We start from the raw sequence: 16,698 nt of genomic DNA, 5'->3' as shown, positions 1-16,698 counted from the left end.
AAAGGGGACGTGTTTATCGAGGAAAATTTTAGCAGTTGGAGCCCATCTAATTTTCACAGTAGATGGTTAAAGGTTAAAAGGCAGTCCGACAAAATAACTAACTGCTACACTGCTGGGCGGACTTGCCAGTGAACAAAACTGTGTTAAAATCAGTCAAGAAACATGTGTGTTCAGTCTGCACATTGTATTTGTCAAAGATGTTTGGATTTAATTTTAGAAGTCCAGAAGACTGTTGGCTTCAGTCTTCTGGAGAAGTATGTGACTGGATGTGTTCCAGGATTTCCTAACTGTCCGTGTTGCATAACTGAGGCACTTGGAGTGGAGTCATGTTTGTAGAAGAGAAGTGAGTGGATAGTTCATTTTCACCACCATATTTTCTGTTTTTATTTCCAAGTTAGAGCCGTAGTCAGCTAAGTTCAAGGTTCTGATGAAGGTCTGGGGATAATACTGTCATCTTTACAGAAGCTCTGAAGCTGAAGTGTCTTTACATTTGCATTTTATTCTCTCACATGCTAATAGTTTACATAAGAGCATGAAAGTGTCTTCTTCATATCTGTGTATTTGCATAATAAACTAGAACATTAGGTATACAAACTAATGCACGTTCAATACAGTTCACAAATGTTGGTTATAGGATTTTAATTCACAGTTTCACTGAGCCAGCAAAAATTCATGCAGTTCTTGCATGACTACAGTGATGTTTTTAGGAGTACTATAGGATTTCAGAGTCCTGGTGTTTATATAATCAAACCACAAAAGTAGCAGGAGAAGATGGCTGTGGTGTTTCACTGGCCGCTCATTTGGATACATTTATGATGGATCGAATGCTGTTTGAAAACAGGAAAAATGTGTTGCTTAAGTACAGAAGGATTTGTTTTGTATTAACCAAAGACATTTATACATAGCAGAATAATGGAGAAGTTACCAGCTGCCAGTCTTCATGAGCTGAACGGCATCATTGACCTGATCCAGACTCATATTGTGTGTCACAAACTCATCCAGCATTATTCGTCCAGCCATGTAGTCCAGCACTAGCTTTGGGACAGAGTCCTTACTCTTAAAGCCTGAGAAAAATATGCACAGACAGCCACATATTAACATATTGCATTCACACATTACATATTACATTCTCACATTACATTCAGAATAAAAGCCTTCTATTCATTGCAGATATATTTTGCATTTTTACTGTTTACCCCCAAACAAGGATCCCCTCCAGGTCTTTCCAGAAATTAGTTGAATTGGCCGAGCAGAGAAGTCCTGAACGTCTGTCCAGCCCACGAGCACGCTCACACCCCAGCCTTTAATGCAGGACTCCAGCGCGCTCCTCTGTCATCACAGGGAGATGGATATGAAAGACTGACACACCGGCGCTTTATGCAGAACCATATGCAAAAAGGTTCCACGTACAAACCCTCATTAACACTACTTACCATAACGGTCACATTACCCACGCACTCCAGTGAAAAGTCCACCCCTCCATTGGTCATTTCGGCCAGAACCTCGCTGATGGGCTTTTTGTGCGCTTTCGGGTTTACAAACTCTGTGGCTCCAAAGACCTTGGCCTTTTCAGACTTCTGCTCATTTATGTCCACAGCAATGATCCTGGAAGCTCCGGCATTTTTGCAGCCCATGACGGCCGCCAGGCCCACTGCCCCCAGGCCGAACACTGCGCACACAGACCCCGGCTCCACCTGCATGCACAAAAAGATCCACTTTTGTAGCAAGACACCTAAGTTAGTGTCATAGTCTGCACACACGTGATGGGATGGGTTCTACAAAGTGTACAGTACATCTACTTAGCCATAGTGCCACTGAGTTTTACTGTATATTTTATCTTTAATCTACCTCTGGGTGTGTACCTACCTTAGCGGTGTTGATGGCAGCTCCATAGCCGGTGGAGATGCCGCAGCCAAGCAGGCATACTCGGTCAAGTGGGGCATCATCGTGGACCTTCACCACGGCGATCTGGTTCAGGACAGTGTACTCCGAGAAGGTGCTGGTGCCCATGAACTGCAGGATGGGCTGACCACGACACGAGAAGCGCGTGGTGGTGTCTGACATCTGAGCATACCGATCACTAGACCTGCAAATTTCAATTCTCCCTTTACAAACCTCACTTTACAACAAGAACTTCTTGTTTCGGGTGTTTACATGTTTATGTAAATTTATTTGTTTCTTACCAGCTCTGCTCACACAAGTTAGTCTTTGGGCACTTGCAAAACTTGCATTCTCTACACTGAGAGAGGAATAGGGGGATGACTTTATCACCTGCAAAACATTAATAACACATAGAGCCACCATCAGTATGTTCATTGAGGTAAATAAGCAATCAAAAAGAAAATGGATCAGGACTGCTGAGGGAGACACAGAATTTGTTACAATTGTGCTGGATATTTTCACCTGGTTTGAACTCGGTTACTCCAGGTCCAACGCTCTCCACCACACCTGCACCCTCGTGGCCCAGAACGGCAGGGAATCCCTCCTTGTTTTTCCCCTCAAACAAGTGATACAGGTCTGTGTGACACACACCTGTCGCTATCACCTACAACACGGTGCACAATGACATTCACGGTCACACATCAGTATCCAGTTTCCCCACACAGAGTTTGAACATTGGTGTGATTGTCCGAGCTTGTTCCAGAACCGTTGCTCTAATCATTCAGTGTTTGTTTTGTGCTCTAACACTTTTGGGGAGCCTGTCAGTTGTGTCGTTTTCATAGATGAAGAAAGTTGTTTTGTGCAACGTCTAGTTGCAGATTTGGCACTGTGGTCTGAACAGCAAAGAAATACACGAGAGATGTTTAACCTTAATTCGTATTTCATTCTCCTGGGGAGGAGCCACTTCAATCTCTTCTATCACCATCGGAGCATTGGCCTCCCAGGCAACAGCAGCCCGACATTTAATTACCTAAAGCACACACACATACACAACACACACACAACACATACACAGTCTGACAGATTATCTGTGAAAAGAAATTCTGCTTCTCATGCCAATAGTGCAATATGGATGTGTGAGTTCTGTAGATTCACTTATCTATGACTATACAGGGAACCTTTCCAACCATCTGCTTTTGTGCCTGGAACAGACTGGAACTGTTCTGAACTGACTCTCATGTAGAGTATGTAAAATAACACACTTATGTATGTGTGGCATACTTTAATATCAGCAATCATTAAGTAACAATGAAGCAACCTGCAAGATCCTTTACTGAATAAAAAAAATATATTCCTTCAGCTCAAATAACATCTACAGCAGTTGCATTTAAAAAACTGTCAGAATGTGCTCAACAATTGAATTAACTTTTACATGGTGCATCTGAAAGTCGATTGACAAAGTTATTGTTTGTCATTGATGAACAAAGCCTGTAAAAGACGGCGGACATGTGGACAACTAGTGATATCTTAAAAGACAAAGAAAGCAGGACAAACAATACGTACCTTCCCTACAGTAGCCATGCCTTGGAAAGAGTGAGCACAAACTATTTGGCACTGATTTATATACACAAGCACCAAAGTCTGAATAAGGAAGAGAGACCTGCCCCTCTGTCTTGAGGGAGGGGCTATAATGCACTCAACGGGTCCATAGATAAAGAATGAAACGCCACACTGTTCAAATACCATAATTATGCACATTAGATTTTAATGTAATGCAAAGATAACATAAGAGTGTAATTAAAGCCAGCTAGCAGTAAACATGAAGTAGTCTGTGGAGCTCTGTACCTGGGGTGAGCAATCGCCAAAAGAGCTTATCACACGTGAGTCATGACAACAAGACAGGAGCTGTGTGCATTTTCCCAAACATGAACACCTGGTTCAGCTCGAGTTGGAGTTTTGCCACCACCTTAATGCAACATTTAATCATTTTTACTTTGCCTTTATGATAATCTGCATGATGAATTCTGTATGTCCTGGTCTACCTCCTGGTTTTGTAATTTGACTTTTTAGCTGAACAATTTGTTTTCTTTTAATGTTCTTAAGGTTCCTCAGTATTGAGAGTTAGGCTGCTAGATATTTATATCAACAGAACAGCTAAGACCTACTTTATATTATAAAAATCACTTCTCTAGGCTATGTAGGGCATGGGGTTATGTAATCTGAGTAACTGCCTGAGTTTAGTAGTAAATGTGTTTGAATGTCTGCACATTCATAACTGTGTCAGGGACACAGACTATAGTTACAGGTACCAGCCACTATAAACAAATTTTGTAGTGCTATACATTTCAAGGATATTTATTAAAGTTATTAAGTCAAGAGCATATGAATTGGGGAGGCTTCTTCATAGCACACGTAGCAAAAGTTTGAAACTTGGATCAAGCAGATGATTTACTTGGTAGATGTTGTGCAGTGATTCTAGTTGAAAGAAAAAGTTTCAAATTAGTTTCAAATAATAATAAAAAAACCTTAGAGAGTTGTCAGCTAAAGTTTTTTTTTCTGCATATGTTACACTTTCTACAGTTTGAAAACCTAAACCTATCATTTTCATGTATTTGTAAAACGTCATTTTGCAACAAAATACAGTTTCATTTAGGTATTTGGGTTGTTTTTTTATTGGGACATCATGCTTTTGCTCTGTGATGCATTTCCCTCACTTCCACACACAAGTGCATGTTGACTCATGGCGGTGTGTTAAGTGCTGTGGTTCAGGGTCTGCACTAGAATCTGCTGACTGCACAGGAGGAGAGGCTGCAGCTCATGGACTGTGGCAAACACTGTGCCCAGGAGAGACATCAAGCAGTTGTTCTCTTTCAGTAGCTCACACGATCACTTTCGCTCCACCTCAAACTTTTTCTGGATTTCACTTAGCTGAGAAACAAAGTGGCAAACAAAACAGATTCATTGACTTTCTGTTATTCAACTGTCACGGTTTACTGCAGTTTACTGTTACTATAAAACTGTCACGCCAAGCTCCGCCCTCCTCCCTTGTCCCGCCTTGTTTCCCCATTTCCATAGTTCCCTCCGTCTGTCACGTCCCTGTCCTCATTGTTCTCCAGCTGTGCCTCGTTCATGTTCCCCAGTGTATTTAATTTCCCCAGTCCTTCCTCGTCTGTGATTGTCGTAAGTCCTCTCTGTTCCCTGCTCTCTTCCTCCTCTGTCTCCTGATACCACGTATGATATTCTCCTGTGATTTCGCTATTGTGTTTTTCTTTTCCCTTTAGTTCTCGCCCCTTGTTCTTTTGACGATAGTTCCGTGTGTTTTCTGTAACCTGTGTATTTGGTCTCCGTGTTCCTATCATATTTTGATTTCCCCATGTAGCTTTCTCCCTTTCTCTTGTTACTTGTCTGTGTGTGCTTCCTTTGTAGCCTGTTTGTGCCCTAGCTCTATTGTTCCTTAGTCGCGATGTTCTCACTGTGTTTTGTTATATGTTGCGCCAGTTTTGTTGTTCATTCGTGTTCAGTGTTCTCTCTGATTAGTGTTGTCTGTATTACTTAGTTTGTCATTCTACCCGTGGTTGTTTTATGAATATACTGTTCGTCACTTATCGCTATTTCTCTCCATGTAGATCCTGGTTCCCGTTGGTTTAGTTTAGTATTGTCCTTTCTGCTTAGTTGTTTTATATTTTCCCTGTGTTCCGTATTGTCCTCGTGCCTAGTGTTTAGCATTCTATTTATTTAAATAAATCTTACTTTTTTGCACTTGCGTCATCCCTTCCTCAGTTAAACATTACAAAAACAATGCTAAGACTACTTGCATGATTCCTACCCCACAATACTAGACACATGCTGATGAAACCCTTTCTGACAATAACAAAAAAGACGATCCACAATCCACTGTGGCGATGTGGTTCTGAGAAGTGAAAAACCTCTTTGTTGAATTATGTACAAACGTAAAACTTTTTTTTCATGTATGTTACACATTACAGAATAACATTACATTGCATTTAGACTTAATGCATCATTAATAAACCTACTGTAACAAGGTAACGTTTCTATTAGTTTCACCACTGGTAGACAAATTGGCTGTTTACTCATAAAATATCTCCCTCTTCATCTCTCTCTCTCTGTCTCCACCTACAGATTTCTAGATGTTCCTCTAGGGCCTGCAGTAATCCTTGTTCCAGGTTCTGCCATCTTGGTGTCCCATTGGACAGTTGTTGCATTCCGTTTGCTTCTCCCTCTATCTTAGCCTGTAGCTGCTGGCCACTCCGATGGGGGCGGTGTTTGTAAACGGACACCTTTTGTGCTTTTTCTCCATTGGCTTTATTTCGTAAGGTGTTACAGACCTTTTGAATCCTCAGTCTCAAGCTCTCCTTGATGCTGACCGTATGTTGACCGGACACGATCTCCTGGGTGGACTTGTATCCCAACTCCACCTCATAGTTCTTCTGCTGCTTCAGAATATGTCCTTCAGTCTCTCCACGTTCTGATTGGCACCTAAAGTATGAGACCTACACAGGAACAAATACTTGAATGAGCAACTCTTGACATATAGCAAAGCATATAGAATTTTGACGTATAGCAAAGCAAAAATAGCACATATGCATTATATAATACACGAGGCATTCACATCCGCGCGCGCACACACAAACGTCTGTTCACTTCATGCAACGCTTCTTGCACCCGTGGAACATAATAACTAGTGGAATATGTGCCTGCGTCCTAGTTATCAACTGTGTGAGCATGTGATAGGAGGTTGAAGGTTTGGAGCAGATATGAGCTTTTTACCATATGACCTTTTTACCTTCTGCAGCGTCCATGAATACCTTACAACACACACTTGCCTATTACTGAATCTGCAAGTCTTAGTAGGTATGACTCAACATGTCCATAGGGGCATTAAAGGTACCTCAGCATCTTCACCAGCCTGTTTGCTTGTCATCTTAGCACTTCGATATGTCAAGAAAAAGAGGTCACAAAGTCAGCACAGTCAACACACGCTTTTCTGAACAACATATTAAGGCCCTGCAGTTCACTCATGTTTTCCTCCGCTTTAGAAACACAGTGCTGAACTGACTGATGATTGTGTAGCTTGTTCCAGGTGTGGCCACAGGAAAGTGGGGAGGTAATAAAAGGCTGGTTTTCCTCATGGTTACGGTGATTAGCGAAATATTGGACGTTTAACTCTGCTTGTGCTGCTTTGCTCACCAGAGCTCAGCGTCATGATTGGCTGTACCGTGGACCTCTTGCCGTGCTGAGGGCGGAGTCTGTTCACATTTGGATGTTCTGAGCTGCTCGGTCCTGACCTTTTCTATCAGGTGATCTGTCATGTAACGCAGTTCACTCAGCAGACTTGTTAGGGAGGTGACTAAAAGCACAGGAACAAACACATTAGTGTGTAGGGGTGGCTGTGAGCCACAGGGTTGTGTCATGATTTCATGTGTAAGTGCTGTTTGTGTCTACGGTGCATGCAACTGCGCAGGCTACACCTTCTTTGTGTAGACGGGTCTCCTGTGCTCTCCACTTATGCTGAGTGCTTGAGATGGTGTCAAGGAGCTCCATCTGCCTTAGATGGCACACCTGCAGCTTTGCCTCCAGATGGTGCACTGCATCCAGGAGCCTGCCCTGCTCTGGCCACTGACCTTCACTGTTCACAGTTCTACAAAAACACTATTTGCAGTGTTTCTGAGGCACAGGCAAACAGGGAGCTTTGATATAATAGAAAATGTAGAATGAATGTGGGAAAAAATGGCTGAAATACGATGATAAATTTGAATGACCATTTGCACAGTGTATACGATGAAGATAACCTGCACTTGCATGGTCTGGCTGGTCTAAATGCACATTCATTAATTTGCTCCTCACAATAGCTACTGCCAAGCCAGTCATTGTGACATCATAAGCATTTACGATCTTTATTGCAATTGTGACATATCGGGAGTTCCAGTAGTGACTCTAGCAGGCTGAATCCTCAGATGCTTACAGCTTTCCAGACATTTCCAGACATACAGACATTTACTCCATTAGTCCCAGTCTGATCATTTTTGCATGCACCTACACCACAGAACTTTATTTAAGGAATATCTTTCTTGTTTGGATTGTCTAACTCTGAATCTGACATAAAATACCTGACTGGTCATTAATTTGCATTCAAATCAAGCAGTTTTCTTTAAAACATATGTTTATTTACTGTATATACCCAAATATTAAGTTCAATTACAGATATAGATTTAAAATATTTAAAAAATCATTTGCTTTATAATTAATTTTCCTAAAGTTTGTCCAAAACAGTGATAGAAAATATAGCACGATTGCTTAAATGATTATCAAAATTATGGCAAAATATCATAACTGAGGTATAACTAAACAGTTATAAACTGCAAATGCATTTTTACACACAGAACAAGGAAAATAATTATATTATTTTAATGAATGACAATGATGGCTAAACACTGTGATATGGCAATAACACTACCAGCCTGTATTCTGTGACACTTAGTTAATCATATATATATATTATATATATATATATATATATATATATATATATATATATATATATATATATATATATATTTATATATATATATATATATATATATAGACACAATATTTCAAACCTCTTGTTTAAGGCATAGCCTATACAAAAGAAAATGTTTGTCTATATAACCATTATATGTGTCATTTACTTCATATATTTGCATATTTGCATGTATAAATAGAATATTTGCATTGATTTATATTAGCAAGCCAGATAACTATGTGAAAGCAATCGTATGCAATAAATATGAATTTGTATTGGTAAAATGTTTGATAGCAGGACAGAGAAAGAGATCGTGGTAATAGTAATGCAGTTATCAAAGCAAATTGATATTGCACAGATTCCCAGTCTCATGTCAAATTTGGAACATTTTGGGCAATTCACTACTTATGAGACAGATACATACAATCAGATATATCCATTATCCATTATTAGGTATATCCATTATCAATTCTATCCATTATCCATCATCAATTATCCATTATCAGATATATCCATTAGCCTCTGCATAAGCTCCAAGCATTAGTTCCATGCAGAAATATGACAATGTGTAATTGATACAAACAACAAAGTTGGACTGCATGTGGACCCTATAGTATATTTACCCTTCTCCTATGCCTACATCCAGCCATGAACTTTTAAATGAACATCATCAGGGGGAAGATTGCCCTCTAGTGCAGTTGTATGATGAATGCAGAAAGGACTACAGCAGCTTTGAGACGGTACACCCAAAAACCTCTGCAGCTTTCATCTTACAAAAAATAAAGAAATAAAATGCATGATATGGCATGTATCATTTTTTTGAATAAGGTAACTTGTATAATTCCTATTTTCTATTCTTTAATATTCATGGCAGTCATGAATATAGACTTACAATTCAGTATGAATTTATATTCAAGGAAGGCATGCATATCAAAAACACCTCAATTAGGGCAGACATAACATAAATGAATCCTTTGCTACTGTGTACTGTGTGATTCCATACCCCAGTACGACTTCATCTTCAAAGACATACATTATTTACTAGAATCCCATCTTTCTTGTGAATTTCCCGTGTGGGACTAATAAAGAATTATCTTATTTTTTCTCTTCTTACATTGCCTCATACAACCAGTTTTAATCTATTTTTTTCCAAATTTGTCTGCATTATAAATGATACACAGTCTCTAAATATTCATCCAGCAGAAACATTTCTTTGCAAGGCACTGTATATGCATGCAGTTATCAGGCTGGCCAAGGACAGGGACCTAAAGCCCACCACACATGACAGTGCTCATAGGGGACATTCATTGAGCTGATCTCCATTAGACAGGTACAAAACAGAAAGGAACCCTTGCCTCTCCATCTGTCTTTTGCCCTGAGGTTGGCACTTGTTAGTCAGTTCTCCCTGACGCCTGTGCTGCCTCTGCCTTTACTTCTGGATGTAGATGATGACGATGCACAGAGTTCCCACAAGACCCAAGGCCTGGATGCCAAGGAACCAGAGGAGCAGCCAGAAGAGCACGACCACCACGGGCTCAACAATCTTCTCCCCAAAGTAGAGCTGCACAAAGCCCACGCTTCGTAAGCACTTGTTCAGCTCTCCGAACAGAGTGCCCAGCCTCTCGCAGTCATCCACTGGTTCTGCCTCTGGGGCGGGAGAGTCGGGCTCAGCGCTGGCTGCCCCTGGGGGTCGTGCCCGTGCCCTGAGGTCATTCTGAGGAGGAAGGAATGTACTCAATTAAACTGTTAAATGAGGCCTATATCATGATGTTTCAGTTTGAAAGGCATGGTTCTGTGCAAGTTGCTGCTATGTGGTTCGTTTAAGGTTACAGAGGGTGACTGTACACACTTTCAAAGAACATAATTTTGTGAACGAGTTTGTCTGGTTTACATAAGTATAAGAGTGTCCTTCCGTGTTTGTGGGAACTCAGTATCCACACATCAGTGGTGAAATTTCTAAATGTACATGTTGTGAGGACAGCGTATTTCCAGTAGCCCCAGATGAAGTTACCATTGTTTAGGATCAAAGCCTAGTTTAGAATTATGCTTATTTTAGGGCTAAGTAAGAGTTAGGGTTTGCTTTTAGTTAAAGAGGTGGAGCAATATGTAGAACTAACTCCACAACATGTGTATGTGCATGATCAGTATTTCCTACTGTTATATGAAGGCTACCATTTGTCCGTTTGTTAACGTGTACAGAATATACATTTGAAATTAGCTGTATGTAGCTGCTAAAATAGAAACGGAGCAGAGACGCAGGACTCAGAAGTGAAAAGACTGAGCGTCTCACCACACCATGAAGCAGATGAAGAACTACAGGGGTGCAATGTTTACAGTGATTATAGTGAATGTTGATAGTTAACACATTGGAGTTGATTTAGGCTGAGAAGACTACGAGTACGAATCGAATTATATGCCGAATAACAAGGCAAATGTGAGTAGACTTGAGTAATTTCCATACACAAAGTGATACAGTTACAGGTTAAACCAAGGTTATAGGACACACTCTTAAAGTTCTGTGGTGAAGCACGAATCGTCAAAAATATATTCGGTATGACGTGTTTATTTCAGACATGTTTGGCTACGTGTCTTCGTTTTTATTGGGAGCCAGGACGTGCACTTTATGAATGATCAGAATACGGCTGTACGAACCTACCTGTCCAGGCGCTGGAGCTGCGTGTTGATGGAGATACCTGCCTTGGCTCCCCACCTCTCGCTCCACCATCGCTGCGTCGTTTACTGATCTCAATTCACTAGACATTTCTCTCCAAATGCTAAGACGAGGTAAAAAAAAAACCCTGAGATAGTGAATATCTGAACCTTGTTTGAAACGCTTCCGGTCTAGCCTGTCAAACACGGGACTTGGTGACGTCACATAAATCGCAACCGAAGCTCCGTTCAACGTGTCAAAACACATAAATATTACCGCTAAAGTCTCCTTATGAGTGACTGTGTAGGTGTATTTACGTTGTACAGTACACTTTTGCCATCTCTTACTTAGCCACGTGTTCCAGTCCAAAAGTTTCACTACAAATTCATGCAATCAACTTGTATGTTTGAGCTGTATAATGTCAAATAATAACATCCGGTGGGCATTTTTTTATTAAATTGGTGTGACCTTAATATATATTTATATTTTTACATTACCGCTAAGGAGCCGTCAGCCTGAGTTTGTTTGACACTCGTCTACATGCCCTACATGTCGTTTGAGGTGGTTCCTCCAATGAGACCGAGTGTCCCATATGAGGCCTGTGAACAACTCATGTAAAATGGCGACTGCGGAGCCGGTGAGTCGATGCGTTACCCCTAAGGATATTTTTTATTTTCCGTGCACTGTTCGGCTATCGGAAGTCGACCTTCAAACAGAAATGAACAAATAGATGGGTTTAGCTCATAATAACGTCGCAATGTGCCCCACGGTTAGACTTTTGTAAACTTAATCGAGTTGTTTGAATGGGAAAGCCGAGAGTCTCAACGTTAACTTCGAGCTATCTAACAAGTTGGGCTGAGACTAGTGGGCTTGTTTTGAGACTCGCCGTAACTCACCCAGCTGAACGACCTCACTAGCGGGTTAGGTTAACACAACCTGAAGATGTAGTTACTACTTCGGGTGTGTATATAACACTTAGGTTTCTGTATTGCCGCATGCTACCCCGCATCGCGTTGCCAATAGTTAACGAGAATAAAATCATAGCTAGCTAGCAAGCTAGCCTCGTACCTTCCTGGTCTTTTGGCTGGGCGGAATTGGCCACCACATGTTGGCTCAGAACCGGAGTTAGTTTTTCTGGCTGAGTTAAAAACACACAGTGTATTGACACTGGTCAAACGGGGTGACAGCGGCAGGTAGTCTATGCCCGAGTAAGGTCGCTTTTGCCACATGTGTAACTACCCAGCGCGCCCTCAGTACGTCTCTCCATTACCGTAGGACTATTGACACACTTCGTCCTGCCCGTCTGTAAAACACTGTTAAAATGATGGTTCAGCACGAAATTAAGAACCCAACACCGGGTTGGACATTTGCCTAGCTTGTTTTTTTGTTCCAGCTGTTGTGTTTTATAGGTAACGGACACGTGTCAAAGAATAACTACTTTCAGCTCAAATGTCAGCACTGGCAGAGGCTTCTGGTGGCCTCAAATGTTAGAAATGGATGTATATTGTAATAACGAGTGTTTCTGTTACCATGTATTGTTGATTTTCTTGTCCTCCAGGAAATCATCTCAAATTCATCTAAGAGTGAAGAGGAGAACTCAGAGGAGACGCGTCTAGAGATTGCCAGCCCTGAGTGCTACATAAAACATCCACTACAAAACAAGTAAACCAAGAGATACTTTGCAGGACTGGCATTCATATTAGCACATAGAATTTCACACACTATGGTTTTTTTTATTTATTTATTTTGTGGGGGGGGGGGGGGGGGGGGCATTTTATGTATTGAATGTGTGTGTGCGGGGGGGGGGATATATATATATCACAAACAAACAAACACTTTTTTATCTTTTGGGTCTCATTTGTCATGCAAAGGATATATTTCTATTCTGCAAATCTTGAACAGATGGTCTTTATGGTTCTTCAAAAATGACAAGAGCAAAACATGGCAAGCAAACCTGCGTCTGATTTCCAAGTTTGACACAGTAGAAGATTTTTGGGCGTAAGTCTCAATGCTTTATGCAGCACCAGAGGACAATTTCACAAGAGACACCTCACTGTTTCAGACTGACTGATTTTTTTTTTTTTTTTGCCTTTCTAGGCTTTATAATCACATTCAGCTATCCAGTAATTTGATGTCGGGTTGTGACTACTCACTGTTCAAGGTGAGTTCTGGTCATAAGCGTTAAATATCTGTCTCTGTAGGACAGAAGTGAGGCCAGTGTAATGTGTCTTCATGGTGATGTACTATAAGTTTGGCCTTTAGCCTTAAACTGCACAGTTGGGGCTCTGATGTCCCCGTGTGTCCATGTGGCAGGATGGGATCGAGCCCATGTGGGAGGATGAGAGGAATAAGAAAGGAGGCCGCTGGCTCATCACCCTCAACAAGCAGCAGAGAAAATTCGACCTGGACCGTTTCTGGCTGGAAACGGTGGGTGTCCCAGTGGCTCTGCTCCTGCTTCAGTCTGCTTCAGTCTGCTTCAGCCTGCTTCAGTCTGCTTCAAGCCTGCTGTAATTTTTTCCTCTGTGTGGTCACAGCTCCTTTGCCTCATAGGAGAGGCTTTCGATGACTACAGCGATGATGTGTGTGGTGCTGTAGTCAATATACGAACGAAAGGAGATAAAATTGCTGTCTGGACAACTGACTATGAGAACAAAGAAGCCATAACACACATAGGGTAAGGTGGACGTTCACAAACAAATGGAAAAAAAATACAAACCACTTAATATGGAAATGTTGTGAACAATACAGGCATATCTTAATGTGTGTGTGTGTGTGTGTGTGTGTGTGTGTGTGTGTGTGTGTGTGTGTGTGTGTGTGGTTTCTACAGGAGAGTGTATAAGGAGAGGTTAGGCATCCCTATGAAGATGACAATTGGCTATCAGTCTCATGCCGACACAGCCACTAAGAGTGGCTCTACTACAAAGAACAAGTTTGTGGTCTGAAATTCTGAGCCTGATTGGTCTCACTTCTCTCTTTCTTTCTTTTTTCTGTCTTCCTTTCTCTCTTTTTCAGTCTCAATATCTGATGCTTTTGATTCTCTTCTTTTACTTTTTTTTGGGAGATTTGTGTATCAAATCCTACCCTGAACCAAAGCTACATAGGAATGGATTTGGGCTCAAAATATCATCAACCCGTATCTACAAATTGTTCTGAGCCCTGGTAGAAATGCCCATCTCCCACACTTCAAGGAACACAAGCATACGGGCCATACAAGTCCCAGAGTATGTCCATGGGAACTTTCAGCATGTAACACACTACAAACATTCAAGCAAATTTCATCCCTGCAAGCAAAAAACCAACCAAACGTTCAAACATCGATGCAGATTCACAAAATGTGACTCAAATCAGTTGATATCCGTTGTTAAACAGGACTTGTTTGTAAGATATTCTTTCTAAAACAAATCCGTGTTGAATTATTTAAAGGCAAAGGAAAAGCTTTGTGCTCCAACCCGGCAGTCCTGCTGCGTCAGTGCCTAACAAGCATCAACATGTTAATTTATTCAGATTTATCTTAACATTTCATTTTGGTGGGCCAAGGCCACTGAGTGTATGTAATCAAGCAAATCTTCATAAGGCTGCCTTATTTCTTTCAGCATTAACATTATTAAATTTGGGGTTTTGCAATTCAGTATAAGTGTTTTTTATATTTTGAATTATTTGATGCAATTGAGTTTTACATTCCTTGTTCTACTGGTAAAACGCAGGGCTTTATGCTGTAATGAACAGTTCTTGATTGAATGTGGTTGGCGTTTAACTATATTCAGCGTAAGCACGGCTTATCACTAGGTCCTTAAAGAGTTTTATGTCGATTGAAATTATTTCTCTTAAAAATGGCAAAAATATGTTCATAAATGTTTAACCCTGTTGTGTTGCATGAACACAAACTAGTTATATGACATGTATTAAAAAGACGTTGGAGTGTTTTATGTTATTCGTTTGTGATGAAGATGCTTATTGCTGTGAGGTAGAGAATTTTGAATTTGACGTTCACATCACATTGAAAACAAAATGATCAAACAGTCACTTAAACTGGGTAGTTTACATTAAAAAGGTTAGTGTTAAGCTTTAGGCTCACAATGAACAGTAACCTGAGTGTACCATTGATTGAGTCAGTCTCTGATTGATCGCTGACCGTGCATCTAACCGTGCTGTTTGGTTTTGGTTCAGCAAACATAGTTTGCAGGAGGTGGGGAAATCGTGCTGGTCTGAGCTGTCAGCACAGGAAAGAATCCAAAACAGGACTGTTAGTTCAGAACATTGACTACGTGTAGTCTGTGGTTCTGACTCACTCAGGTGCTGTGCCTACTTCAACAGTGCGCTATACACAGCTGTATGCTTGCTAAACTAAACCAAAGCCATGCTCTCCTGTTTATGACTTTGCCTGATTGCTGTAATGAAGGTCTTCAAGCCACTGGAGTAGATACTGAGCTAATTGTTTGCGGTCATGTTTTGTTAAAAAAAACAGAGGAGAAAAAACACCAAACACCAGGATGTCACATATAAAATTTTCAAATTAGCCCAGTAAATACTAACCGCCGTGAACAAATTCAAAGTAATTAATCTTCATTGAGCCAGTTTAAACACTGATAAGATTGAATAAGCATTAGTTGAACAGTGTGTCTCTGGCATGCTGCCAATGCCTGTGAACACATTGTTACTCACCAGACTGATCAAGCCCCTGTAAGATGGTGTAATCACTACAGCAGGACTGCATATGGTTGCTAGCTGTTTATACACTAGCTGCAAAGGCTTGAGGTTGTCTTGAGTAACAGGTGTGCATAGATTACATGTAATTACATCCTGGAGAATACACTATATTGCCAAAAGTATTCACTCATCCATCCAAATGACCAGAATCAGATGTTCCAATCACTTCCATGACCACAGGTGTATAACATTAAGCACCTAGGCATGCAGACTGTTTTTACAAACATTTGTGAAAGAATGGGTCGCTATCAGATCAGTCAATTCCAGTGTGGAACTGTGATAGGATGCCATCTGTGCAACAAATCCAGTCGTGAAATTTCCTTGCTCCTAAATATTCCACTGTCAGCTGCATTATAGGAAAATGGAAGTGTTTGGCAATGATAGCAACTCTGCCACGAAATGGTAGGCCACATAAACTGACGAAGTGGGGTCAGCAGATACTGAGGTGCATAGTGCAAAGAGGTCACCAACTTTTTGCAGAGTTAATCACTACAGACAGCGTGGCCTTCAGAGTAGCTCAAGAATGGTGCACAGAGAGCTTCATGGAATGGGTTTCCATGGTTAAGCAGCTGCATTCAAGCCATACATCACCAAGTGCAATGCAAAGTGTCGGATGCAGTGGTGTAAAGCACACCGCCACTGGACTTTAGAGCAGTGGAGACGTGTTCTTTGGAGTGAAAAATCTGGCAATCTGATGGACAAGTCTGGTTTTGCCGGTTGCCAGGAGAAAGGTACTTGTCTGACTGCATTGTGCCAAGTGTAAAGTTTAGTGGATGGGGGATTATGATGTGGGGTTGGTGTTCATGAGCTGGGCTAGGCCCCTTAGTTCCAGTGAAAGGAACTCTGAATGCTTCAGCATACCAAGACATTTTGGACAATTCCATGTTCCCAACATTGTGGGAACAGTTTGGAGCTGGCCTCTTCCTCTTCCAACATG

The 16,698-nt window shown here is 41.1% G+C and overlaps 3 protein-coding genes across 4 annotated transcripts; 1 reads left to right on the top strand and 2 right to left on the bottom strand.

Annotated features, from left to right (window-relative positions):
• Positions 1-479: 479 nt before the first annotated feature.
• On the bottom strand, positions 480-3,497 carry LOC143476142 (alcohol dehydrogenase 1-like). Its single transcript, XM_076974145.1, has 9 exons — positions 3,445-3,497; positions 2,810-2,911; positions 2,404-2,545; positions 2,184-2,271; positions 1,867-2,086; positions 1,434-1,694; positions 1,197-1,329; positions 926-1,064; positions 480-827 (listed from the first exon to the last, which is right to left on the bottom strand). The coding sequence occupies exons 1-9, from the start codon at positions 3,460-3,462 to the stop codon at positions 797-799; spliced, it is 1,134 nt and encodes a 377-aa protein (XP_076830260.1). The 5' UTR covers positions 3,463-3,497; the 3' UTR covers positions 480-796.
• Positions 3,498-3,621: 124 nt separating this feature from the next.
• On the bottom strand, positions 3,622-12,328 carry fam241a (family with sequence similarity 241 member A). Of its 2 annotated transcripts, XM_076974147.1 has the most exons (5): positions 12,123-12,328; positions 11,061-11,178; positions 7,090-10,118; positions 6,791-6,830; positions 3,622-6,392 (listed from the first exon to the last, which is right to left on the bottom strand). In XM_076974147.1, the coding sequence occupies exons 1-3, from the start codon at positions 12,281-12,283 to the stop codon at positions 9,834-9,836; spliced, it is 564 nt and encodes a 187-aa protein (XP_076830262.1). In that variant the 5' UTR covers positions 12,284-12,328; the 3' UTR covers positions 3,622-6,392; positions 6,791-6,830; positions 7,090-9,833. The 2 variants fall into 2 exon arrangements, with proteins under 2 accessions (XP_076830262.1, XP_076830261.1); XM_076974146.1 differs by lacking the exons at positions 11,061-11,178; positions 12,123-12,328 and having other exon boundaries at positions 7,090-7,249; positions 7,371-9,838.
• On the top strand, positions 11,049-14,985 carry eif4eb (eukaryotic translation initiation factor 4eb). Its single transcript, XM_076974148.1, has 8 exons — positions 11,049-11,188; positions 11,559-11,691; positions 12,613-12,716; positions 12,957-13,052; positions 13,152-13,215; positions 13,368-13,481; positions 13,589-13,728; positions 13,882-14,985. Exons 2-8 carry the CDS (start codon positions 11,647-11,649, stop codon positions 13,994-13,996), a joined length of 678 nt encoding a protein of 225 aa, XP_076830263.1. The 5' UTR covers positions 11,049-11,188; positions 11,559-11,646; the 3' UTR covers positions 13,997-14,985.
• The last annotated feature ends 1,713 nt before the right edge of the window (positions 14,986-16,698 follow it).

The sequence above is a fragment of the Brachyhypopomus gauderio genome, chromosome 15 (assembly GCF_052324685.1).
Source record: "Brachyhypopomus gauderio isolate BG-103 chromosome 15, BGAUD_0.2, whole genome shotgun sequence".
Classification (NCBI taxonomy): Eukaryota; Metazoa; Chordata; class Actinopteri; order Gymnotiformes; family Hypopomidae; genus Brachyhypopomus; species Brachyhypopomus gauderio.
Note: the sequence above shows the minus strand (reverse complement) of the source record. Positions and strands in the feature narration are given on the sequence as shown.

What these genes read in the sequence shown, in the direction of transcription:
- LOC143476142 (XM_076974145.1), bottom strand. An exon ending in AGAATGAAATACGAATTAAG is followed by an intron (nt 2,546 to 2,809) that starts GTTAAACATCTC and finishes ACCGTGTTGTAG; the next exon opens with GTGATAGCGACAGGTGTGTG. An exon ending in AACTTGTGTGAGCAGAGCTG is followed by an intron (nt 2,087 to 2,183) that starts GTAAGAAACAAA and finishes TGAAATTTGCAG; the next exon opens with GTCTAGTGATCGGTATGCTC.
- fam241a (XM_076974146.1), bottom strand. Translation starts at nt 7,443, where the DNA reads ATGGAGCTCCTTGACACCATCTCAAGCACTCAGCATAAGTGGAGAGCA. An exon ending in AATCATGACGCTGAGCTCTG is followed by an intron (nt 6,831 to 7,089) that starts GTGAGCAAAGCA and finishes GACATATCGAAG; the next exon opens with TGCTAAGATGACAAGCAAAC. An exon ending in AGGCTGGTGAAGATGCTGAG is followed by an intron (nt 6,393 to 6,790) that starts GTACCTTTAATG and finishes GTTCCTGTGTAG; the next exon opens with GTCTCATACTTTAGGTGCCA.
- eif4eb (XM_076974148.1), top strand. Translation starts at nt 11,647, where the DNA reads ATGAGGCCTGTGAACAACTCATGTAAAATGGCGACTGCGGAGCCG. An exon ending in AAACATCCACTACAAAACAA is followed by an intron (nt 12,717 to 12,956) that starts GTAAACCAAGAG and finishes AATCTTGAACAG; the next exon opens with ATGGTCTTTATGGTTCTTCA. An exon ending in GTGACTACTCACTGTTCAAG is followed by an intron (nt 13,216 to 13,367) that starts GTGAGTTCTGGT and finishes TCCATGTGGCAG; the next exon opens with GATGGGATCGAGCCCATGTG.